The following is a 26851-nucleotide window of genomic DNA, read 5'->3' as shown; positions in this document are numbered from 1 at the left end:
TGGTGACTTTCTCGTCTTCGGAGATCTTAAAACCAGGAGAGAGCTGCAAAGTGTGCCATGCGGGCCACTTGTGGCTGGTTGTCTGGCTTGGATCTCTGGGCATCCTGCTGCGATCCGAGATTTTGTCCAGGGAGAGCTCCAGGAAGGTCATGGAACTTTCCTCCTCTCGGGCACGAGCATCTCGTCTCCCGGCTCGCCAAGTTTCGAACTTGTGGGCAAACTCGATGTTGAAGCATTGAGATGCAGTGACCGAGATGTTCTTCTCGGAAGTCCCAAATGGATGTCGGCAAGCTCAGACACTCTTCCACTCTTGGAAAGACCTTGTTTTAAGCCCAAGGACAGGTAACGGACAACTGAGAGATGGAGAAAGCGAATCACGGTTCGCTCCTCCATAGGCGCTTGCATCCAGACCCTACAACCTCCAGCGCCTCAACAACAACAGCCTCGTCAGCCTAGGACATCGGAACCAGCCCCGGCAGCTAAGACAAGGTGTCTAAACAGCAGCCCCCTCCTGTCAGAGGCAAGAAGGGCGGGAAGTCCTTCTGGGGAAGCAATAATCCTGAGAGAGCGGCCGAGGCCGCAAACGCTAGGATTGGCAACCCCCCTGCAGGGTCCCCGGTGGGGGGATGCCCAAGGTTGCGCTCAAGTGGCAGCAGCCCGGGGCCGGTTCCTGCACGATCTCCGTGATCAGCCAAGGAATCGCTTCCCGTTCTTTACATCTCTACCTCCGCTGACAGCAAATCCAGTGTCGCCGAGCTCCTATGCCATGGGATCGGCAAAGGGGCTAGCCCTTCGGGCATGAATCGAGACCATGCTCTAGAGGAGGCTCTCCAAAAGGTCATCGATGGCTTCCCCCACGGCTTCTTCAGTCAACTCTTTCTTGTAAGAAAGCGTCCGAAGTCTGGAGACCTGTTTCGACCTCTCTACCCTGATCAAGTTTGTCAAACAAACTTCGTTCAGCGTGGAACAGCAGAGCCAATCAGGCTTGTAGTGTGACCACAACTCTTCCAGATCCTGATCCATCCGTCTTCCAGGAAGTACTTGGAATTCAGCCTAGACAACAGTTATACCAGTTCAAGTTCAAGGTTCGGTGTTTTTCTACCTCCCCGCAGCACCTCAGGTGTCCTCCAGACTGTTCACCCTGTTATCTTCATGGCCACACTGGAGCGGCTTCCGTCTCCTTCGCTTTCTGGAGGACTGGCTATCCCAGGCAGTCTCGGAATCGACCCTTCCTCAACACCGAGACAAGCTTCTGGGACTTTGCCAAGATCTAGGGATCATGGTAATTCTCGGGAAGTCTTCTCTGCTCCCATCTCAACAACTGGGATATATCTAGGCAAGATATTGGACTCCAATCTCCAAGCCATCCCATCAGATGGCAGGATAGCAAGGCTGAAGAGAATCGTTGAACCTTTCCTCAGACGAGGAGAGCTTCCAGCCCAATCTTGGTTACGCCTCCCAGGTCACCTTTCCTCCTGGTCAATCTAGTTCCAATGGCCGCCTCAGGATGAAATCCCTGCGTCGGCGGCCCAAGTCCCGGTGGAATCAAGACAACGATTCCCCGGACATTCGGGTCCCTTTGGGGCCTGCGGAACGAATGGACCTGCAGTGATAGCTGACCTATGGAACCTTTGCAGGGGAATGGATCTTCTCGCCCTTCCCCCTCGTTTGATGCTGTTTTCGGACTCGTCAAAACAAGGGGGGGGGGTCCACGTTCTGAATCAGGCTTATGGTCAGAACCAGAAGGGTACCTCCACATCAATCTGCTAGGAATGAAGGCCTTAGTCTGGCCCCTCAACACTTCCAACAGACCCTGGCGAGTCACTCCGTGGACGACAATTCCACGGTTGTGACTTTCGTTTCAGCAAGCAGGGAGGTACCTCTTCATATCAACTTTCTCATCTTACAGTGGAGATACTGAGATGAACCGAAGTCCACTCATCCCCTATCGGCTCGTTTCATTCCGGCCAAGGAATGTGCTCTCCGACAGTCTGAGCAGGACTTCACAGATAGAGAGTACCGAGTGGTCTTCGGCCCCCCTTGGTAGCCAACAGGTCCTGACCTTGTGGACCTGTTTGCGACAACCTTGAATTTCAAGCTGCTGCTGTACTACTCCCAGTCCCAGACCCCAAGGCACTCTAGCAAGATGCCTTTCTACACGATGGGACAACATCGACGTCTACATCTTCCCACCGTTCTGTCTGTTGAGAAGGGGGCTCAACAAGACCAGACTATCGGTCAACCTGTCGATGACTCTGATAGCTCCTCTGCGGCATCATGCAGAGTGGTTCCCGGAACTTCTACATCTCCTGACGGATCTCCTGAGAGAGCTTCCCCCACGACACGAGCTACTCAAACAACCACACTACGACATCTACCACAAGCCGTAGCATCGCTTCGGCTTCACGCCTGGAGACCATCCAGCATCCCCTCACAGAGAGAGGCATTCCGCAACAAGTTGTGGAGTGGATGTCTCGACACCTGCGAAAGTCTTCCGCAGGGATCTGCCAGGCGAAGTGTAGAATCTTCTGTGGTTGGTGTGGTGGGAGAGGTACCTCTCCCCTTGATGCCACTATTCCAGCAATAGCGGAGTCATTGTCTATCAGCGGGAGGAGATGCTCATGTCGCTCTCGGCAGTGGAACCTATCACCCAGCCCTTAGCCTGGCCTTCAGGCTGAAAAGAATAGACATTTCCTCTTTGCTGGATCTTTCTTCGCTCATACCTAACTACGAACTTACCTGCCCCAGTCGGAAATGAGACCTCCTGGAACATGGTTCGGGCTCTTAGGGCTTTTAAGAGATCTCCTTGCGAACCATTACACCAGGCTTCTGATCGTCACCGGTCTTGGAAGACGGTGCTCCTGCTCGCTCTGGCCTCGGCCAAGCGTGTCAGCAAACGTCACGGTCTCTTGTACGGCTTCGCCCACTCGAGGATAGGTGGAGGTAACGTTCAGGTTCGTCCCTGAGTTGGTTACTAGACTCAAAATCTTGGAGTCCCGGACCTTCGGTCAACTCCTTCAGGATTTTGAGTCTCCGTTCTGTAACAGATGACCCAGACCTTCTCCTACTAAGACCAGTAAGGAGTCGGAAGGGTTATCTTAGAGAACAGCTGTAGTTCGTCCTCGCGTGCAAGCCCTGTTTGGGAGCACAGGGCGGACGGAGAGGAGGGTCTTCAAGAATGCCTTTTCAGCCTGGACGCAAAGGATCATCCATCACGCCCTGAATCCAGATCCTCCTCCGTCACGTCGCCTTAGGGCACACGATGTCAGAGACATCGCAACGTACCTGGCCTTCAAGAGAAACTACTCTGTGACGCAGGTTCTACAAACTGGAGTCTGGAAGCGTCTAACGACCTTCACAGCCTACTACCTGCAGGACGTGACCCACTGGGGCCTCGATACGTCTATCGGCTCTGTGGTGGCTACACAACAGCTGGTCTAACCTCAGGCTCCTTATTGGACAGGTAGCAGAGGGTTGAGGGCATTGTTATCCGGTTTTAGTCTGCATGAATGAAAGAAGTATGTCTAGCCCTTACTTCTTTCTTCATCCTCCCCACTCTTGGGGAAAGCAGCATCCTGGGTTCTCTGCATAGCTGACCTCAAACCTCTGCAGGTAAACCATGCTTCCTTGTGTTCCTAGTATTGAGTTAATACTGTCGCGTCCCCCATACCCTGACGAGGTGGTATTGGGAATGTCCTAGCCTAGAATTCCAGCTAAAGGACTTCAGGTCAACTTTCTAGGACAAGTCACACTTCTTCCCTCCACACACAGCTTATGTAGGCCGCACGTTTCTTGCGTAGCAAGAACTTGCGAGGTGCAGGGACTCTTTTTCTCGAGTGCTGCTCACTCGGATTCTGAGTCCCCGGGTAAGCCAAAGCCAGTAAGGCTGGGGACTTTCCACCCTTCCTAAGGGTAAGTCACCCTATGTAAATAGCGTGGTTTGTATTTCGGTTACGGAACAAATGACAAATTCGGAGATAATTTGTATTTTTCCCAACCATACAAACCTTAGCTATTTACACATATTTGCCCGCCAGCCCTGTCCCCCAAGGCAAGTCCTACCTCTAAGTGAAGTGAAGCAGTTCACCGGTGTGTGAGGGGGAGGGGTAGCTAGCTACCGCTCCCCTACCCCCCCGCTAACTAGCGCGTGGGTAATACACCCTCGTTAAATTCTAATGGCTCATCCTTTCAGCTACGCCGAAAGTAAACTCCCAATGTAAATAGCTAAGGTTTGTATGGTTAGGAAAAATACAAATTATCTCCGAATTTGTCATATTTATTTATTTATTTGTTTCTCATTCCCATCGGTTGGACAAACTATCTGTTCTCCAGACTCCAGATTGTGATGTTTTAGTGCATTTCAAAATTTTCTCTTTGTTAGGTATTGCCGCACACTGACAGTACTGTACAGAGAATTGAATAAGCGTTGTTATGTTTGCGAATGGCTAGGTGTTCTTTTCGCAGAAAAGTATTTTTCAAATTCAAAGTACAAATGAAACTAGTTCAGGGGGAAATTCAGAGAAGATTATACTGTACTAGCTGTTTATTGGGGGTATAATGACGATGATACGGCAGCATTTTTCTTTAATATGGCTTTGTTCCTGTACAAATACAAACCCTTTTCCTTTACATAGGAGAGGTACAGCGAAGCCGGAATATACCGCCATTGAAATTTGAAAACGACGCGTAAACAGTTGGTCAGTAGTTACTGATTGGGAATGGAGGTAGCTATGCCCTACTGCTTACTCACCGAGTAACCACTTTGATAGGAGCCATCAGTAAGAACAAATGTTCCCACTACCTGGAATGCTGGCAAAATTTATTTCTGTTCTTTATTCTCTTTCCAACGATTGAATGACACTGGATCTTCTGTGGGGATGCCTGCGGATATACGGAAGTGTCTGTAGGTATCAGACAAGACCTGCTGCATCTTCATGGGCTCCAGTGAGACAGATCCCCACATTTTGTGCCCTGCCTGCAAAGGTCGCTCCTGTTGGCAGGGCCATCCCTAGTGATGAGTATTGGGAGTGGTTGCCTTCCCAGTGGGTAAAGTACAGTATGGCAGGAGGAAATCCAAAAGGAAAATTTCACCTTTGGAGCTTTCTTCGAAGTCAAAGAACTCCCTACTTCTAATCCTGGTATATTGCCCTCAGACCCTAACCTGTCAGTCTCCTCTGGAAAGTAGTCAGGTAAGAGTGATCATTCTTTTTCTTTCAGGCAAATGTCGAGGCAGAGAGGCCTTCACATTTTCCTTAGTGAATCGGGAAGGCCTCCTCCCTATGGGAGACTAATGCCTCTTTTCAGATAGACGATGCATTACAATTGTTACAGCCCTCCTTGGCAGCGGACGGTGCAGGTGATCGTTACGAGAACTATGCATGAGAATATTGCGCCTGCGGTAGTCATCAGCTTATTTTCCCTCGAGAGCCCAGGGAAAGGAATCCCATCTCGCTGGCCTCATGCCCATGACATCACCGCTTTCGTCTTTGAACCACTGCCAGAGACCACCGAAGGGGACCTCTCTTAAGCACCCATTCTTAAGGAAACGCACTTTATATAAGGACCTGGCTCTAGATCGCCCCCTTGCAAAGGACGGAAAGTGAGGGTGAGTGCCTTCGCCCGAACACCTTTCATTTTCAGAGCAGCCTACCTCTTCAAAGTACAGTATATGGACCGAAGGACACCTGATCATCACTCCTACAAAAGAATGTCCCCTTGAGCACTCTAGCTTTTTGGAGCATGGTCATAAGGTTGCGAGGTAACCTTTTCCCAACTCTTCCTCTCCAGAGTCGGAAGATCGTAGATGACGAATCTCGACTAGATGTGCCTCACCCAGACGTGCTTCGCTGTCTGCTGACGACAGATACGACAGCCAGGAAGATCTCTCTAGTGATCCTTTACTGAAAAGGACTAAGGCATGTGCCCCTCAACAACCCATGCCTTGATTTTAATGATTTGGTCATCGTACTAATTAGGCTCAAGAACCCTCGACGGCGCAATCGAAGGTGACTTGAAAAACACACGCTCTACGGCAACCGTCGACCTACTACTCATCGGGAATCATTGGCCCTCTGGGAGATAACCCTGATTGACAACTACCAGTCCGCCTCTCGCCTCATCCTACGGCCTCCTACTGATGACGAGTTCGCTCGCCACTTGCCGATCTTGTCTCCAAACGATCCGCAATCTCTCTCTCTTTCTCCACAGGCAATGCTCCAGCATGTGCATACAACGTTTGCCTGCTGTGGATCATGAAACTACGGGTGATTGTCAACCCATGGCCAAATCTCCCTTTGCTCGCTGATCTCCCTCAGGAAATCGTTCTCAATGATCAAATGATCGCTACAGTGATCGAAGGTTACTCACGATCTCGACGCTCTTCTAGAATACGTTCACGACCACGATATTGAAGGTATAACAATCTCGACACACTTCTAGAAAAGGATCACAGTCATGAGTAAACGCTCACAATCTTAAGATCAAAGGTCACTCACGATCTCGATGCTCTTCTTCTAGAATACGTTCTCGATCGTGAGATTGAATGTTATCATGATGTTGATGCTCTTCTAGAAGACGATCACAGTCACGAGCTAAAAACTCACTATCACAAAATTAAAGGTCACTCACAATCAATGCTCTTCTTCTAAAAGACTTATCCGAGCTACATGCTCAAGATCACGAACAAGACGCTCGTCTTCGTGAGGCAGACGCCCTACAGATTTCGATTGCCTCCCATCCGCGGGAAAGTCTTCCTTTGCCTGTTTGGTCCCCCTTCAGTGGATTCCTCTGATAAATTGGCCTTGTCCATGCCTGTGCTTTATTCGGGTAATCCCTTCAGTGGAACCCAAAAACAAGCCTTGGTTTCGTTTCTCAAGCAACACCGTATGTCAACTTTCAATTTGAGATAGAGGTCGTTAAAGGGAAGCAGAGACTGCTGTCCGATGGTTCGCCTGCATTTGTGAGACCTTCCCCCTCCGATGAACTCTACACAACCACTGTTTGACAACCTCCCTACTTGCGAGGATGTTGGTTGCCCCTGATTTGATCTTCCCTTTTGGGGGATTTCTTTTGACGGGAATTGGTTTCGTCCCTTTTCCACTCTTTGGAGTAGACCAAGAGCTAAAAGCTCGCACGCACGATCATGAGCTAGACGCTCACAATCATGAGCCAGACACTCACGATCACGAGCGAGACTCTCACGATAGCGACGAGGCGATCACGATTGGGATCCCGAGGTAGATGCTCTCTTCCTTACAAGGACGTCGATCCTCAAGTTTGTTGAGCACCAGCTGATCATCGATCGTTAACTCGCTGCCAAAATCGCCAATCGTCAGACCTCCAATTACCAGCGCGTTAATTGTCACCTCACCGATCGTCTGCTCTCCCGTCGCTGATCGTCATCTTGCCGATTGCCAATTCTAGTTCAGCGATCATCAGATCATTGTATCACCGATCATTCAACACCTGATCGCTGGCTCATTAGTCGACAATTGTTAATTGCCGATAGTCAACTCGGTGATCCCAGATCACTGATTGCTGATCCCCAATCCCTGATCTCAGAGCACCTACCTACTGCTCCCATCGCAAGCTCGAAGCTTGCCAATCGCTAATCCCATGCTTGTGGGTCACCCGTGCTCTGGTTTCCCAAATGTCAGCTCGCTAATTGCTGTTTTCGACGGATAGACGATCTCCGACTTCTTATCACTAGCACCGCTCGCCGATGGATGTTCAACTAGTTGTTCATTGTCTTGCCCGACAGTAGCTCGCCGTTCACTTGAATGCCATTTGCTTTCTTGTCGTGAGGCTTGTGACCACCACTAAGTCTGCTTTCCTCTAGCCTGCTGCTAAAATCAGCAACCACTTCCAGCATCTATGGTTTAGCCCTGGATACCTTGCCTTCCAAGGTGAAGCTATGGAACCATCCAATTTGTTGTAGACCCTTCTATAGATCATTTGCTTCCTAAGAGGAGCTGTTCCCGAGAGCTGCTCTTCGCAGAGTACTCTCGCCTAGACAACATGGATCGTCACCTCCCCTCTCTCTTGGGCTTACCCTACTTTGGGAGGCCCCCCCTCCAAGTAGAGTTGAAGGAGTTTAACACAGTTTTCCTTCTGGGAACCTATCCCTGCACCCTCCATCTTTTGCAAGATTTGAAGAACCTGCATTTAGGTACCCAAGTTTCTGCATCAAATCGGGTACATCCGTGGAGGTTCATTCCTCATGAACGTAATGTTTCACCTACGCTTCGTTCCTACTACAGAAGGGCTTGTGGGCCAGGTTGCTGCTACCTTCTCCCTTGTTGTCCAGCATAGTATAGGACTACCTAGCGAGGCGACTTTGCTTGGATAGGAACTGCGCTAGTTAGGCAGTCTCTTGCAGCAAATCGGATCTCGGACATGGTGGGGGAAGCAGGTCCTTGAATCTGTTCCTCCTTCTGCATTGGGAGGCACAACCCCATGGGGTTACCACCTTAACCCCCCCCCCTCCTTTGAAAATTTAATTCAGCGTTGTCTAACGCGACAGCTGTAGCAACTTACTTGCTATAATTCGAGTCGGCCTTGTGATGGGTGACCGACAAAAACAATAGAGGTTGTCGGCATCTTGTGTATTCCCGGTCTCCGTTGGCCTTTAAGCCCTCGGATCATTGTGTGAACACATTGGACCTCCATCCACAAAATCCTTTCCCAGGGAAACATATTTGCCCAACCCTTCATGAGGCTCGCTCTTGTTCGTGAACTCGGACAATGACTCTCTTCCTTAACTGGAGCTCTTCCTTCAGCCGGAGTTGTTTGAAAGGAATCTCTTCCCTTCTCATCCTAAAGTGAGGTTTTTCCAGTAATGGAAAAACTCCTCCCACGAGCTCGAAATACTTGGCACATGTTTTTTGCCAAGGACAGAGAGTCCAATTTCAATCTACAATATGTACTCTTTCTTCTCTCTCCCATCTTCCTTTAGGAAATGGGAAGCTCTCTCGCTCTTTTTCCTTGCGTTTGGAACATCGGGTGTCATGGGAAGACATGTTTTGCCAAGAACTGTCATCTCCATTACGGGTATCTATAGACATGGTCATCAGCCTGCAGAACCTTTCGCATGTTCGACAAGACCGCATCAGTCCCCCCGTCAAATTCAACCTCTTCAGGACTAACCAGGTCCAGGTCCTTTGGCACCAGGAATCGTCCTTCCCTCTGGTTCTCTACGAGATCCAGGCAAGAGAGACTGTCCTGGTAAAGAGGCTGCCAGATGAGAATCTTCCTGGGAGGAGATCTCCTCGGTTTTCCTGGATTTGACGTTTCCTATGGAAGCATAAAAAAAAATGTAGGGGGAGGGGCCACATACAATACCACACATCCTCAGGATTTTGGTCAGAGCACGAATGATACAGTCTCTCAATCTCATAGAATAAATCTTCTTCCCTCGATAAGATTTACCCAAAGGGATGACAATATTTAGTGTGTTTTCCAGTTCGGTGGAAACACTTCGTGCACCTACGTAGTCTCTCCTTCGGGTTATCTTGTCTACAGGTTTGGAATTCATTCAATCCACCCCTTCTGTGGGACACTTCCTCTAACAATCTCTGTTTAGAGCCCTTTCTTTGGGAAGCCGAGTGGATATCAATGACAGGCATTGACCTTCCTGGGGGAGAAAGACTGCTTTCATCTGTTGGGCTCCCTCCTTCGAGCAATTCCTCTCCATGCTTCTCCATGGCGTGGGGCAGGTCTCATCGGCAGTTTTGTCTCATTAAGAGACTCGGCTAGCCTATCGGACTCGTCTTGCCTAATAGACACGTCACATCCAATGACACAACCACAACATTGGAGAACCCATGAAGGACTTTCTTTATGACTAGATACTCCGTGGTGAGGATTGGGTAAAGTTTCTCTCTTCTTGAGGCCACTATTTTAGTAATACACCCTCAAAATTGCCATCGAGAGGAATCTAGCTCTTAGACTTGGACAACGGAAGACCTTTGCTCATTCCTCGAGCATCTCCTCCAGACCGAAAGGATTTACCTTCTCCTTCATCTCCAATCATTGCTCTTCACAGAGTTTTAGCCTACTCACCCATAGTCGGATAATAAAGTCCCTCTTCTGGACACGGGTTGCTTCCTTCGGTCCAGGGGTGCCTCCCTTGAAGACCTAGGACACCTAGAAAGCATATCTTCTGATCCTGAGGACAGGTCTCACTTGGTGTTGCCCTCAACCAAGAAAATATGCGTACACTATGGGTCGCCCACAACGTGTCTCTTTCATTGCGAGAAACCAAGTAGTAGCCGACTTTTTTCCAGACAGCTTGAACTTCAGGTTCAAGCCCTCCGGACTTGAAACTCCGCATCGTGATCAGTAACTGTTATGCCAGTGATTAACGAGGCCATACCTTAAAAAAGATGCATTAGCTCACCCCCAAGGGTACAGCATGTTTTGCCAACCCTAGGAGGGTCAAAGGAGGCTCGTCAGGATCTTGTTCATGACTGGGACCTACTGGGTCAAATAAGTCATTTAGTCCTTCACCTTCTATTGCCAGTGATTGAATTGAAGCCATACCTCGAGAAAAATACAATAGCTCGCTCCAAAGGTTCAGCAAGCTTCGCTAATCCTAGGAGGGTCAAAGGGGACTCATAAGGATCTCATTTGTGACTGGGACACACATGGTCATATACCAGTCATTGATTTCCTCTCCTTCTCCTCATACAAGAGACCCAGACCTCATAACATTTTAGGGCGGAATCCACCCATAATGTTTAGAAGCAGCTACTTTGTGACGCAGGCCATGCCAGTGGTAAGGTGCAAACGTTTCTGACCATCACGTGACCCACAGGAGCATGCAGACGTTCTCCATTACCCCTATGGTGACTACACAATAAAGGGTTTATAACACCGCGATCTCCTTGATGGACAGGTAGCAGATGGTGAGGGCAGAGTTACCCAAGGATAAGCCAGGGATGATTGGCCAAAAATTACTGGCTCTTTCTTTCCTTCATCTTCTCCCTCCCTTTGGGGCAACAGGGTTTCTCTTACATGCAGAGCACTAATGGGAAAATCCTGGGTCAAAGACCAGCCAGTTGGCCAGGACTTCCTCCCTCCTATGGGTGGGTCATCCCTATAAATAACGTAAGGTTTGTTAGTGAAGGAACAAAGACAAATTTGGAAATAATTTGTATTTGTCCTAACTAATACAAACCTGTAGTTATTTATACAAAATGTCCCGCCGACACCTGTTGTCCGATAAGTCCTGCCTGCAATCAAAAAGTGATCAGAATACACGTGTGTGTGTATATGTATGAGAGGGTGTATACAAAATGTCCCGCCGACACCTGTTGTCCGATAAGTCCTGCCTGCAATCAAAAAGTGATCAGAATACACGTGTGTGTGTGTGTGTGTATATGTATGAGAGGGGTGTCCAGGTACCCCGTCTCCCCATCCTACCCCTCTACCACTAACTAGCGGTACGGTAGTTCCACCTCGCTGAAAAGTCTTAGGGATATTTTTTAGCTTTGCCGAAAGAATATCCCTATAAATAAGTACAGGTTTGTATTAGGAAAAATACAAATTATTTCCAAATTTATCATTTCTGTATATAAATTTTCCAACTGTATTTGAGTTACACTGATTTGAACCAGTCATGCAATATAAATCTGTATTCTAAATTTGCCCACAGGTAGCAGCAATCATTGATGTTGATGTTGTCCCAGAAGTGTTCAGAAGAGTGAGACTTTTGAAACATGGTTCTGACAAACCACTTGGGTTCTACATTCGTGATGGCACAAGTGTTCGTGTCACTCCTCATGGCCTTGAAAGGGTACCTGGCATTTTCATTTCAAGACTAGTGCCTGGAGGTCTAGCAGAAAGCACAGGCCTCTTGGCTGTTAATGATGAAGTGCAAGAGGTTAACGGCATAGAAGTCCATGGAAAAACCTTAGATCAGGTAAGTTGAGATTTTAATTGTAAATCTTTAGCAGAAGCTTCCATGAGAAAGATATATTTTAAGTATTTTGTCTGCCACTCAAGCTTTTGCCCTAAAATGGGATACTTCTGCTTTAAAGCTTCATTATTGCAAGGTAACGCCACCGATTTAAAGTACAGTACCTGCCACCGATGACGACGATTGTTAGGTAAGATTATGAGCTAGCTCTTTACAAAATCATTTTTCTCTCAACATTATGTAAGCCATGTCAAAAAAAGATGCTATATTTAAACATTGGAAGGAATGTTGCAGTTGAAACATTTTCATGGTATATAATTAGATTTCTTTATTCTCAATATGGAACTTGAACTTCTCTGATTCTTTGAGTCATTGGTGTGAAAATCTTTTCTTCCTCAGAATCAAAATTTTTGACTAAGGTACTGTAAATGACAAGTGAAATGCATTTTTCATTATGTTAAAGCTATGTGTATTTGAAGTTAATTTTATCAAAATTTTATATACATAAGAAATTAATCAAACTTTAATAATAATCAGATAAAGTCTAATATGCTTTATCTGTTTTTACCTTTGAGCCAACCCTGAGACTTGAGAGCTTTATTTCAGTTTTCTGGTTAGATTATTTTGTAATATTTGGTTTTAAAAATCTGTAAAATTCCAGGAACATTTGCTATTCTCTCATGTATGTATACAGGCACTCCTGTTCCTAAAACCCATTGTTAGGTGAATTCATAATTAACTGAAACGCCCCCTCATGGCCATATTAAGTGTATAATTACTGTCACAAAATTTCATAGCATTAATATTATAATATCCCAATAAGGTTATGAGATGTACGAGAAGGGAAGGTGGTGCAAGGTTGAATGTCATGTTGAATGGAGAGTTACTTGAGGAGGTGGATCAGTTTAAGTACTTGGGGTCTGTTGTTGCAGCAAATGGTGGAGTGGAAGCAGATGTACGTCAGAGAGTGAATGAAGGTTGCAAAGTGTTGGGGGCAGTTAAGGGAGTAGTAAAAAATAGAGGGTTGGGCATGAATGTAAAGAGAGTTCTATATGAGAAAGTGATTGTACCAACTGTGATGTATGGATCGGAGTTGTGGGGAATGAAAGTGATGGAGAGACAGAAATTGAATGTGTTTGAGATGAAGTGTCTGAGGAGTATGGCTGGTGTATCTCGAGTAGATAGGGTTAGGAACGAAGTGGTGAGGGTGAGAACGGGTGTAAGAAATGAGTTAGCGGCTAGAGTGGATATGAATGTGTTGAGGTGGTTTGGCCATGTTGAGAGAATGGAAAATGGCTGTCTGCTAAAGAAGGTGATGAATGCAAGAGTTGATGGGAGAAGTACAAGAGGAAGGCCAAGGTTTGGGTGGATGGATGGTGTGAAGAAAGCTCTGGGTGATAGGAGGATAGATGTGAGAGAGGCAAGAGAGCGTGCTAGAAATAGGAATGAATGGCGAGCGATTGTGACGCAGTTCCGGTAGGCCCTGCTGCTTCCTCCGGTGCCTTAGATGACCGCGGAGGTAGCAGCAGTAGGGGACTCAGCAGTATGAAGCTTCATCTGTGGTGGAAATGTGGGAGGTTGGGCTGTGGCACCCTAGCAGTACCAGCTGAACTCGGCTGAGTTCCTGGTTAGGCTGGAGGAACGTAGAGAGTAGAGGTCCCCTTTTTTGTTTTGTTTCTTGTTGTTGTCGGCTACCCCCCAAAATTGGGGGAAGTGCCTTTGGTATATGTATGTATGTATGTAATATCCCAAAACCAATAGGAAAAATTTCATGTATACTTATATATTTCCTGGGGAAAAAAAAAAGTTTCTTTACCCAATAGTCTTGGTGGGGTGTGACAAAGGAAGTGACTCAATCAGTGGATTTTTACTTTACTCTGTCCGGTAACAGCGCTGCACAATGAATAGCATTGTATATCCACACAACTTGGTCTTTTCTAAGGAAATAAATATCTTAAATGAAACTTCTAATTTTCCTGGTAAAATGGAAATTAGATATATAAAATGAAGGTTTATACTATACAATACAATTATATACTTGATTGTATGCTTTGCTCTAAAAAAAGTCCTCCTTTTTCTTCATCTGACCTCGAGTTCATATACAATACAACCTACTGCATATGAACAATAAGTGGAGAAAATTCAGGATTTTTCCGTGTTAATTTTACTTCATTACAGTATTTTCGTTCCGACACAAATACAAACCTGATTCTTTTAATAGAAGATTTATTCAAGAGACGTTTGAACTCGGCATTCAAAGTTTATAGCAAGGTATTGGCTGGCTTTAGCCCTCCTTTCAGGTACACTGAATATTTTAGTCACTTTGATTACAGCTGCCGAATAGCACTAAAGTGCGATTGACATCTCTTCAAACCTGGCTTTTAAAAATCTTTTCTTTCTCTTTCTAGTGTGTGTGTATGCTTGCAAATACCAAAGGTGGACTTGGCTGGAGGTCTCAGGAAAATACGGCACTTTTATGAGCTGCAGTGAGGTAGATATTCACATCTTCGTACCATGTACCCTTCATGCAGCAGACATATGCGCCACGTAAATTCCCCCTATGAGGATGTAGGGAGCAGTGACCCTTTTATTACCAGGTGCATGGTAGGAGGCGGAAGAAGGCTAGGCTCAACTTTTCTTCCTCATGCTCATATTTGAGGTCGAAGAAATTGGCTAGACCTCTTCTTTTAACCCCCGCCACTCAGCCCTCTGATGCTTCCCTGTCTCCCGTGGAGAGAGATGATGAGGAAGAGTGGTAGCAAAGTAACTCTGGAAAAGTCTCGAGGTCAGGAGACACTCCTGTTTCGCTAGGTGAGCCTCTCCCTCGAGAGGAATCTTTTGAAATTTCAGACGTGATTCTAGTTGATGACGGTGTGCCACGCCTTTGGACTTCCCTTAGGTTATAAGGTAATTCGTACAGAGAAAGGCTAGCCTTAGCGCTTAATCCCTTGATAGGGAATAATGCTTTAGTGTCTTGTGACATTGACATTGAGCCTAAACCTAGGCTGCTGGCTAATATTCCCCCCTTGGGCCAGACTTTGATTGTCCAACCCCCTCCATGATCTACGAAGGAGGTACAGGAGGAACAAGTTCTCCTTCCCGGAAGAGGTACTTTAGTTTTTCTGTGCATTATAACCACGCTCACTCTCGCAAGCCTTCAGAGCGGCAAGCGTCCTACTGGTAATGCAAGCACTCACGGTCAATGTATATCCAAGCGAGCAACGGGTTTGGACCCTTTTCCGACTACAGTAGATTGGAAAACCTTACCTTGTCAGACATTGTTTGTGCTCAACGAGATCTTGATTTGCACACCCACAACTGAATGCTCCCACACTAGCACGCACAGTGACAGATTTTTGTACGATCCTACGGATTCACAAGCACCTTCTTTGGCGGGGAAGAGATTTCCTTACACCCTTATTTTAAGCATTTGCCTGGCCGTACAGGGCGCTACAGATGCCGATGCCTGCTCTCCTATTCCCTTTCCAGAGGGACAGGGGATAGCTTATAAAGACGTGCAACTTCTGCGTGTATTCAGTCTAGATCATGACATTTTCTGAACAGAGGGCAACTACCGTACTACCCATGTACAAATCTCTGTTCGTGTCTTTGAGCGTGCTCAGTCTAGGCAGACTGTCAGTCAAAAAAAAAGTGGTTGCCACCCTTCCTTTTCCACTATTGGACAATTAGCCCTTCAAGACCGATTGATAGGTTTTACATTTAAGTCACTCCTATGTTCATATTAATCACTCTTTCACTGACTACTTAGAAAAAGATAGCGAGATTGCTCACTACTTTGCTTTTACCTTAGTTGTTCGTGATCGCTGGCATCTAGTGAAGCACCACACCACATGCTCGTGATTGCTCGCTCTTACGGGAGCTCTATCTTACCTGTTCGTATGCCTATTAGAGGGTTACTTAATTATGCCAAAGGAGTTGCCCTCAACAGAATGCTACTTCTATACTACAGTACACTTGAAGAGGGAGACATCGTCTAAATAGGTCTGATCAAAGTAGTATGCATCTCGGATGATTTCACGAGTCCTTGAGGCTGGCTGGTACATGACTTTAGTAACTGTTCACCTATATATATGTTTGCACATATATCCTTTCTTCATATTTATTCATCTTTCTTGATTAAAATGATTACACTTTCACATTCCTATCATACATACATATACCAAAGGCACTTCCCCCAATTTTGGGGGGTAGCCGACATCAACAATGAAACAAAACAAAAGCAAAAAAGGGGACCTCTACTCTCTACATTCCTCCAGCCTAACCAGGGACTCAGCTGAGTTCAGCTGGTACTGCTAGGGTGCCACAGCCCAACCTCCCACATTATCCACCACAGATGAAGCTTCATAATGCTGAATCCCCTACTGCTGCTCCCTCCGCGGTCATCTAAGGCACCGGAGGAAGCAGCAGGAGGCACCGGAGGAAGCAGCAGGAGGCACCGGAGGAAGCAGCATTCCTATCATAAAATTGTTTAAAATTTTCCCATTCATTATAATTTTTAGTTACATTCATGTCTATCATTATTATTTTTATCAATCTTGTAAATTATTTAGTACACTTCTAAAGGTTAATCATCTATGAGTTTCTATACATCAATTATCAACATTAACTATAACTTTATCAAATGTTCTCTTATCATATTTTTTTTTTAAGACTCTACAGTATGTAGTCCCTTAATTATTTGGAGACATTTTTCATTCGGACTTTGATTTACATTTATTTAATGCATACTTTTGAACCTAATTTCATTTCTAGATAATAAACTTTATACAATCATAACATTTATTTATTTGCTAAACTAAATAGTCGTGTGATTGTCTAAAGGACTGCATGTCATCTAACAAGTATTTTAGTAGTCTATCTATATCTGTGTAACAAAAATATTTGGTTTCTCCTAATATTTCATTTGCCTAGTTATTTTATGTAAATTTGTGATCTAAAATTAATTATCAGTCTTCCATGGTTGGACTAATGATGGTTCGAAGGACATCCACAGCCCCTTTGATTTGCCATTTCTGATGCTCTATTTGAACTTGACATATAGGGGGTTGGGGGTATCTCGCCTTTCTTACTTTAAAGAAAAAATATTGCACAATTCTTTATGACACTAGTAAATTTGGGTGCATTGTCCAAGAGAAGTATCTCGAAACAAATGTCTACAGATTATCCTGGCCATAAATGCTTCTGCTATTGACTCATCAGTTAAAAATTTCATTGAAGACCAGTATTTATTTATCATCAATCAATTTTTGGGACATAGTCCTTGTGGTCCCTTTGTAGCACCTCAAAGGGATTAAAAATGCTGAACCAAAACTAGCTAACGTGAAGTTTACCCAAAAATTTGAGTAAACACGACAAATAAGAGGCCATCAGGGACTAAGCCCGACGCCATGCTAGCAGGACTCGAAGCGCTCAGGCTTCCTCTAACCAAATGCTAAAATTAAGTCCTGGAAAGGAGCTAAAATCAAAATTAGCATAAACAAAGCCAAAGAGAGGTAGATATTCAACTTTAGTGAAAAAGAGGAAGCCAATTCACAAAACTAATTATCAAAGTTTGGGAAAAAAGCTCCCCCTAAAATCAACCGAACTGTAGCCATCAGGTGCGTTCGAAGGAATGAGAAGCAGGAACGTATAGGGGCACTCGAAGGTGATAGGATGTGTAACGGCTCCTTACTTATCCTTCCCCTTAGTGGATTAGACTGGGTAAGGTCTCTTTGGGGTGCAGATATCTATGGTTATCTTAGGATACATCCCTGATTATACACGATATCTTCGGATAGTCATTTCCGGGGGTTGGAACCCTGTGATACCTGACGGTAATTCTCTTGTAATATCAATCGCAGAAATATTATACTGTAGAAGTTGCCAGAAGGAACTTCCATCAGGACGACATGGCTGGAGCCCAAAAATAGATTTTTCCTACGTCAAAATCCCTTTATTAGGCCAAAAATTGATTCATCCTTATATGTACAGTCTTTGATTACTGGATGTCCTGGTAACTTGTGAGCATGAATTATTGTTATTACTTCGTTGGTTTAGTATGTCAGGACGATTAGGTCACACAAATATTTTCTCTAGTCTTTGTAAGTATTCCTTTGACTAATTTCAAATTCTAAACTAGAATTCTTATTTTGTAACAAGTCACCCATGACATTTCTAATAACTTCTTGTTTCTCTTATTCTATTTTAACTTTCTAAATCTTTGCAATTGTGTCTAAAGAGACGGTGGTTACAAAACACAAACACTGAAACAAAATATTGATAGTGATATTCTTCTAAATAGCTTTCTGTCTTTCTGTTAAATCCATCTGCCAACGTCTTAAACCTACCAATAATGTACAGTATCTAACTTCTGGACGAACTCCAGTACACTAAGGAACCAACGTTTTCATCTTTTAATTATTGGTAAAAGCCTTTCGTTTGAAAAACTTTACTCACGTTTATGCCTAAACTTCCCAAGACCCAATGAAAAAATTGGGTAAAACTCCATGGTAAGAAAAAATTGGGTTAAATTAATGTAGGATCAATAATTTATTTCTCTTAATTGTTATAGCCTTTTTCTTGTATTTTCATCCACACAATACATCTTCCTAGGTTAACTCTGTTAAAGGCTTGATTATGATAGTTACCTGGTCATGTGCAGAGGAATACTGTAGTTGCAGGGAAAGTTTATCCATCCTAGGACATGGAATAACCTAATTCAGGGAAGTAACTCCTTTCTTTCATCTGACACAGTTGCCAGCCCAACAGTGGCAACAGCTATTAAGTTACTTGACATCATTAGAGAAACTTGTTCCTCATGGTCATCTCCGCCTATTATGGTGACTAAACAAGGAAATTGTTTTTGGGGTCTCCCGTAGTGACCCCCTCCAAATTTTTTTTACAGGTGTCAAATAGGGGGGATGAAGGTCCTATCTCATGGACCATTTGATGTCAGGACAATGGTCACAAGAACAAATCTCTTCATATTAATATTCTGGAGTTGAAGGCAGCTTTTCCACCGTTTCAGCATTTCCAGTCTCTTTTGGTCAGTCACTTGGTGGTAGGCATTGATGTATACTTTGTGGGGTTCCGTAACAATAGAGTAAGCTATAAGCTTTAACAAAAAACTGCCTGTCTACTGCTCACCAGTCCCAGACCTGGCAGCAGCACTCGGACGTGTTTCAGCTTCCATGGGACGGCCTCGACGTCTTATGCTTTTCTGCCCGTTTGCCTTCTTGGATGGGTGATAAACGAGGTATTTTCATCCCAAGCCCTAAAGTTGACTCTAGTAGCTCTGAAATCCAATGCTGATAGTGATCATATGAATGTAACCTAAAAGGTATAGGTAATTACAAAATAACCGATGATTCTTAAGAAGTTCAGATTGAAAACTTTAAAGTTCTGCACTGCAACATTAATCAAGTATATGAGTGGAAAAAGACAGGAGAGAATTTAGTAAGATGAAAAAAAGGTTTTCTGAACTAAAAATGAAATGGATGAAAATGTGCTCATAATTAAATTTTGTGTGGAGGTGAAACATTACTGTATTGCTAAAAATGAGATAGCAAGCTGCTGGAATGGCATTTTGAGTGATTTTTTTGCATTTGATATGGTCACAATTCTGTAAGGGGCAGAGTTTGTTACTCTCTTGAAGGAAAATCTGGTCAACATAATTGATAGGCAAATCCCTTCTCGTGTGTTAAGATACCGAGAGAATGCCAAACCCTGGTTCAGTGATGATTTTAGACACGCTTATTTACGGAAACGGAATAAATTTACTCGGCTAAGAGCTGTCATTTTTTAGAGTTTATTGGTTGGCTTGAAAGGAATACAATTTGATCATGAAATAAATCCTTTGGTACAACCCAGGAGCATAGTGGTGGGGTACCCTCAAATCTGCATAATGGTGTAGACTTACCGGTTCCTTCTTTACTTGAGCCAGATGATTGTTGCTCACTGTCCAAGGGAAAAGGCAACCCTTTGGCTGATGTATTTAATAGTAAGCAGAGTAATGAGATACTCGATCTTCCTCATTCCTGTTTTCCTGAGGCTAAAATAATCAGTTTAGCTTTTCGGTCCTGGGAAATTTAAATGCTCTTAATGGACCTAGACCCAAATGTTTTTTTATGAAGAACCTGATTGAAGTTGTTATTTCTCACAAGTTAGCAAGAAGTTCTTTTTGCCCCTGGAGAATTGGTAATGGTAATCCATTGGGTAAGTGTGTGGTAGCCTTAGCCCTGCTGATTACTGTCCAATTTCCGTAACTCCCATATTATCTAATGTTTTTTAACGTCTGGACCAAACGTCTGAATTGGTATGCTGAAGATAATCATCTTTTTCCTGTTTTGCAGTTTGGCTTTCATAAAGGTCTTTGAACATGGGATGCCCTTCTTATAATTTCCAATACTGTACAAAAATTCTTTGGTTTTGGTCAGGAAGTTCGTACAATTGGCCTTGATATTACCGCTGCCTTTTGCCATGTTAATCTTGAGGCCCTTGTTTTCAGACTTAAGCCAAGCGGAATAGGTAATAGATTGCAAAGTTGTTATTGATGGACACCAGTGACTATAGGAATGTAATATCTGGTGGTGTTCTGGGTACTCTTCTACTATGCTATGCAGTATGTGCATGTGTGATTTGGCATAATAAACGAGTTTGTTGCGTTTGCAGAAGATATTACCCTCTTTGCATCAATACTATATCCAGAATGTAGACCTATGGTTGTAGAATCCTTTAATAGAGATCTAGTTAGAATTAGTGCATTTCCAATTACAGAGCATGAAGTTGAACCCCCCAAAAAACTCATCAGATCTTTTGTACTGACAATGTCTCTAACTTTTATACATCGTATATGTACTGTACCAAGGCACTTCCCCCAATTTTGGGGGTTAGCCGACATTATACAAGGGGAAAAAAGGGGACCTTTCCTCTTTTTGCTCTCCCAGCCTGACGAAAGACTCGACTGAGTGCGGCTGGTACTGCTAGGGTGCCACAGCCCACCCTCCCCCGTTATCCACCACAGATAAAGCTTCATAATGCTTAATCCCCTACTGCTGCTACCTCCATGGTTATCCAAGGCGACTGGAGGAAGCAGCAGCGCCTACCTGAACTGCGTCTTGATAGCTCGCCATTCATTCCTATTTCTAGCACGCTCTCTTGCCCCTCTCACATCTATTCCCCTATCACCCAGAGCTTTCTTCACTCCATCCATCCACCCACCCAAACCTTGGCCTTCCTCTTGTACTTCTCCCATCAACTCTTGCATTCATCACCTTCTTTAGCAGACAGCCATTTTCCATTCTCTCTACACGGCCAAACCACCTCAACAAATTCATATCCACTTTAGCTGCTAACTCATTTCTTACACCCGTTCTCACCCTCACTACTTCGTTCCAAACCCTATCTTCTCGAGATACACCAGCCATACTCCTCAAACACTTCATCTCAAACACATTCAATTTTTGTCTCTCCGTCACTTTCATTCCCCACAACTCCGATCCATACATCACAGTTGGTACAATCACTTTCTCATACAGAACTCTTTTTACATACATGCCCAACCTTCTATTCTTCACAACTCCCTTCACTGTCCCCAACACTTTGCATCCTTCATTCACTCTCTGACGTACATCTGATTCCACTCCACCATTTGCTGCAACAACAGACCCCAAGTACTTAAATTGATCCATCTCCTCAAGTAACTCTCTATTCAACATGACATTCAGCCTCGCACCGCCTTCCCTTCTCGTACATCTCATAACCTTACTCTTACTCACATTAACTCTCAACTTCCCTCTCTCACATACCCTTCCAAATTCTGTCACTAATGGGCCAAGCTTCTTTTCTGAGTCTGCAAACAGTACAATATCATCTGTAAACAACAACTGATTTACCTCCCATTCATGATCATTTTCGTTATGATTTTCAATCCTCGTCCAAGAACTCCAGCATTCACCTTTCTCACCACTCCAACATACAAGTTAAACAACCAATATATACAACTCTTAGAATTTTAGGTTTGATTCTAGATTACAAATTTCATTTTTGAGAAACATGTTCAGTCTGTTTCTTCTTATATTGCAAAATAAATTCGCTTATTGAGAAATATTTTTGGAAATATCTTTGTTTGTTCATTCTACCTTGTCTCAACCATTGTTCTCCTGTCTGGTCTTCAACTGCTGACTCTCGTCTTAGTTTGTTGGATAGAAACTTAATGTCCATTAAATAGCATATTCCTGGCCTGGATATAAATCTCTCACCGTCATTCATTTAGTTCTTGATTGATGCGTGTTATATAAGATTTCTCATAATTCAGATCACCCATTGCACTCATACTGTGTCATTTTATACGTAGTGCTGCATATACAGTTAATTCTAACAACCATACCTTCTCCCTCATAAAACACAATACTTCACAGTACTGTACTCTTAAGAAGTTTTATTCGAGCTGTGATCAGATTATGGAATGATCTTCCTAATCAGGAAGTTGAATAAATGGAACTTAAGAAGTTGAAAAACCTTTTGTAAATTATTTTTATTGAGCAGGTAGATATAAGTCTTGTGTTATAGTTTATATCTGACTGATCTATTTCAACATAGTTAATGATCTTAAAATATTATATATTTATTTATTTATTTTGCTTTTCCCTTATTTTCTTTCCTCACTAGGCTATTTTCCTTGGAGAAGCCCTTTGGCTTGTATTCTGCTTTTCCAATATGGGTTCTAGCTTGGACATTATAATAATAATAATAATGATGATATTGGGATACATAGTGTGAACAGATAATTAGAAATAATGTAAGAGAAATTCAAACAATATAAACATGAAATCTTGAATTTTGAAAAGTTTTTGATCTTTTTAACCAAATTTACATCTGATCCTATATGCAACTTTAGTCTGCACTTTCAGGAGCATCTTATATGCATAATATTTTTAAGAAATTTTAACACTGAACAGATATCAAGACCAACACCAGGCTCATCAGCATTGTCAAGTGTTTTTTTTTTTTTTTTTTTTTTTTTTTTTTTTTTTTTTTTTTCAATAGAAGTCTCTATGAGTAGGATTTAATGAAGGCTAAAAGCTAAATATTAATAAAAGTACATTATTGTTAAAATTTCTAAAAACTTAAATTGTTCATGTTTATCAAAATTTAATTTACATTAGATATAAGTAGTTTAACCAGACCACCAAATCAAAATGATTGACTTTAGCCCAAATGGTTTGTCTTTTGATATTGGAAATTAGATAACATCCTAGCCATTCCCTCCATTGAAACCAACCAAATCATAATGGAAGATATTAACTACCAAATGGCATGAGGAAAATACCGTGTTATGGAGTCTCGCCTGTTCTGAGACTTCAGAAAGATTTATTATATTGTTAACACTTTCAAAGGAATCACTTTGCACAAGCAACCTTAAAGATTAACAACACTACTTGACAATACTAAAACATTTTAGTTTTGTATAAATATAATCTTTTGCCTTTTTTGATAAAGAAGAAAGTAATTTTCTTTATAGAAGGAATTCGTTAACTGGAAAGTAATGCAGTTTTTGTTGAAGTAAACTGGGTGTACAGGAAGGTACATCAGTGGGTATTCATAATTATTACCAGTCGTATTTGTGAAATTAGTATTTTGAACAAAATTGTAATTCTATGTACGGAAAGTTTAAATTATGCATAACAATATCTGGAAATTTGGTAATGATGTATTTTTTTTTTTTTTACTTGAATTGATGCTTTTTGTTATTAGTCATCTGACTTTAAATTTTTAAAGCTTTGTTCTACTCTCATTCACGTTTTAGACAAACTTTTACAAGGTGTTAAGGTCAGGCCCTTTTATAGGCTAAGAAGGCCAGCAATACAAAACCCTCTTGGCATGAATAGACTTTGATACTTTAGGCTCTTCTGTATTTTGAAAATATACCTGTTCAAAGATCAAAGTTAAATAAAAGGACATAAGTTCGTCCATGCCTTCAAATTTAGGTAATGTAACTTGTACTTGGTTTCCTTGTATTGCCACTTTGGATTTGATTTGTTACAGGTGACTGACATGATGGTTGCAAATAGCAGCAATTTAATAATAACTGTCAAGCCAGCCAACCAGAGAACAGTCGCTCATACTCCACGTAGAGGGTCTTTCTCGCGTAACTCTGCCATGTCTTCTGGGTCGCAGCAGTCACACCAGTCTGCATCTGATGATGACAGATATGATCAGGATGAGATTAGGGACCTCACGGCTGGCGATTCCCTTACCGACGCACCTCTGTCCCATGCAATGTCTGCGAAAGAAGAAGGGGTTTTGCATCTTTAACATAATTGTATTTAATATATATATATTTTTTTTCTATTCAATGAGATTTCTTCTAGTTCGCAAGTTTTATAATTCTATATTGTATTATATGAGTGAAATGAAAAAGGACATTTTTAAACCATTATAGGAAATTTTAAGCATACAGTATATAAATTTTTGATCCTAGTACAGTACTTAATTAGGTGTCTAGCTTATGGTGAATTGTCATTAACAGAAATTATAAATGATAATTCTATCCCACCGTTGAGAGAATATCTTGTTGAAAAAAGCATATAATGATTGTGAATAGGAATTGAAGTGCCTGAATAGCATTAAAAAATAACTATTTGGTGTCCTTAAACTGCCTTAAAAACTGTCAGTTGCCAGTACAGATTTAAGTAGTTCAGTAAGATCTTTGTCATAACCCTTTCCCCAAAAAATTTTAAACACGCTTGACATTCTACATTTATTTGCTTAAATGTTTGCCATTACGACTTAATCCATCCACTTGTAACAGTTTTAGGTCTCCTTCTTTTCCCTTAAGGATTGATGTTTATCCCCAAATTATCTTCCCAAAAAGATTAGAACACTTTAAACAAAATTGCTTTGAAGCATTTTCTGTAAATTTCTATTCCTGCTGATGCTAGAGAGGTTTTAATGCATAATAGCCAGTTCCCTTGTCCAGGCTTCAGTGCTACCATATGCAGCAAATATTGGTGGGTTGTAATGATAAAAGTACTGTGTACTGTTTGTGCCTTCATGGATCATTTCAGGAGTCTACTTTAGTTTTGTGCCTCGTAACAGTTTTACAGTTATAGTGTAAGCTTACTCTGGTGTGCAGCTGTTAAACAAGTGGTCAGAGTGATATGAATATTACTCCGGTGAGGGAAAGAGTCGGCTGAGCCGAGAAAATACACAAAAGAAAGTGGGGATTTAATAATGCTACTGGTAGCCAGTGTAAACTGTTATTGTATTTAGATTGTTGAGCATATTACATTCCAAAACTGAGGATGTTTATCTTGGTATGTACTTAGACTTTTGTAATTAGCTTTAAACTTGGAGTTCAAGTGTGGTGCCGTCTTGCGATTGTATATACAGTAATGTGCACATTGTATACATTGAGATAGAGCTAGTGTTATGCCCCCATTGGCGTGCACATCATGTAGTTTATGAGGAAGAAATTGCTACTGGTCGTACACATTACCTAATCTAGGTTGTCACTATAGTGTACAATTTTCAAACTTGAGTTTTCTTTAAAAGTTTAGGTTGGAGCTAAGTAGTGCATCATTTAGCAATAGGCTTCCATTCTTGAGTAAACTTCTTGATTGTATCTTTTTTATTTCTACAACTGAACATTGCAGGATAGACCTTGTAAATGGTGTCAAGCAAGCATTAAATCAGAGATCAAAATAAAATTATAGCTATAGCATTTTCAAATAGGAAACGGTCAGGGTTAATGCATTTAGTCTAGCTTACAAAGGTTGTGTTTTTCAGTGTTCAGTGTAGGCAGACACAAATCATAAGAATTTTGAAAATAAATTTAGTTAAACGTTTCATAAAACAAAAGTTTGCTTGAGTTTGTTTAAATTTCATGTCCTCAAAAGTGAGACAGTTGAATAATGTTGTTTTTCCACATTCCGTCCCTTAGGAACTTAATGTTGCCGTATTTTTTTACTCCGTGCTCTGGGGTTGGAATACCACCCGTTGAACGAGTGCCCATGGTGTGTAGCTGTATCTCCTCTATCCCTCCAGCAATATTGTACTGGTTAGGCCATAACTGAGGAATTTAGCAGCTTTTTACAATCCATCCAGGAGTGGTCTTTACTACTTGTTGGTGATATTTTGTGCATTAAGTGTACCACATGCATCAGTTTTGTGGCCGTCTTTCAAAAATTCTATGTGTAAAGGTAAAAGCTGTTTTAATTTTAGCGTCCAAAAGGTATTGCATTTTTATTCAGATTTTAAAATTTTCTTTGTTTGTAAGGAGTTAACAGCACCAATTTTAAATATTAAAACAAAATCTTAGCAAATTTACATTTCATAAATTACGCATAATGCATCATCAGCTCTTCCATGTCCCGTTGTATGTGCAGATCATTGTGATGCTAACAGCTGTTGCTAAACTGTTGATTGGTGTACCAGTTAATCAAACTGTATCTGAGGGTAGCTATATTTTAAAAATGATGTATATTTATGCTGCTGAAATCATGTTCTTCACTGTAGAATTACGTTTCCAGCAGCAGTGAAGTCATACAACTGGTAGTTTTACATAATCTTTGCACATAAGTTTTACAGATGAGAAATTATTTTATACATACATACTTGTATGGACTATAGCTTATTAAAGTAAATAATATTTATCAAGTTATTTTTTACCCTCGCCTTCTAACTCCATATTGGTCGAAAGAAGCAAATAACTGCTCAACACAAAGTTGATCATGTAAGGTTCTGAAAATGTAGTAGTTCCTACACGGATACAAACCTTCCTTTATTAGAAGTATAATTTAAAGGAAGTTTGAAAATGCTTTTGAAATTTATAATGTCTGTAGTTACTGCAGATAGTTGTGGAAGTCGTGCTCACTTAAGAAGCCACTTCGACCTCAGCTTCTAGTACAGTCAGCCCCACTCTTTGCGAAGGTT

General features: G+C 42.5%; 1 protein-coding gene across 1 annotated transcript in view; it reads left to right on the top strand.

Annotated features, from left to right (window-relative positions):
- par-6 (partitioning defective protein 6) overlaps positions 1 to 26571 on the top strand; it is a 45677-nt gene extending 19106 nt beyond the window's left edge. The window contains exons 4-5 of the mRNA XM_068347052.1: positions 11654 to 11920; positions 23963 to 26571. Of these exons, the coding sequence (XP_068203153.1) occupies positions 11654 to 11920; positions 23963 to 24232 (537 nt within the window). The 3' untranslated portion in view covers positions 24233 to 26571. The remainder of the gene's footprint in view (positions 1 to 11653; positions 11921 to 23962) is intronic.
- Positions 26572 to 26851: the final 280 nt, after the last annotated feature.

This window comes from Palaemon carinicauda, chromosome 23 (assembly GCF_036898095.1).
Source record: "Palaemon carinicauda isolate YSFRI2023 chromosome 23, ASM3689809v2, whole genome shotgun sequence".
Lineage (NCBI taxonomy): Eukaryota > Metazoa > Arthropoda > Malacostraca > Decapoda > Palaemonidae > Palaemon > Palaemon carinicauda.
This window is presented reverse-complemented; position numbering and strand designations above follow the sequence as displayed.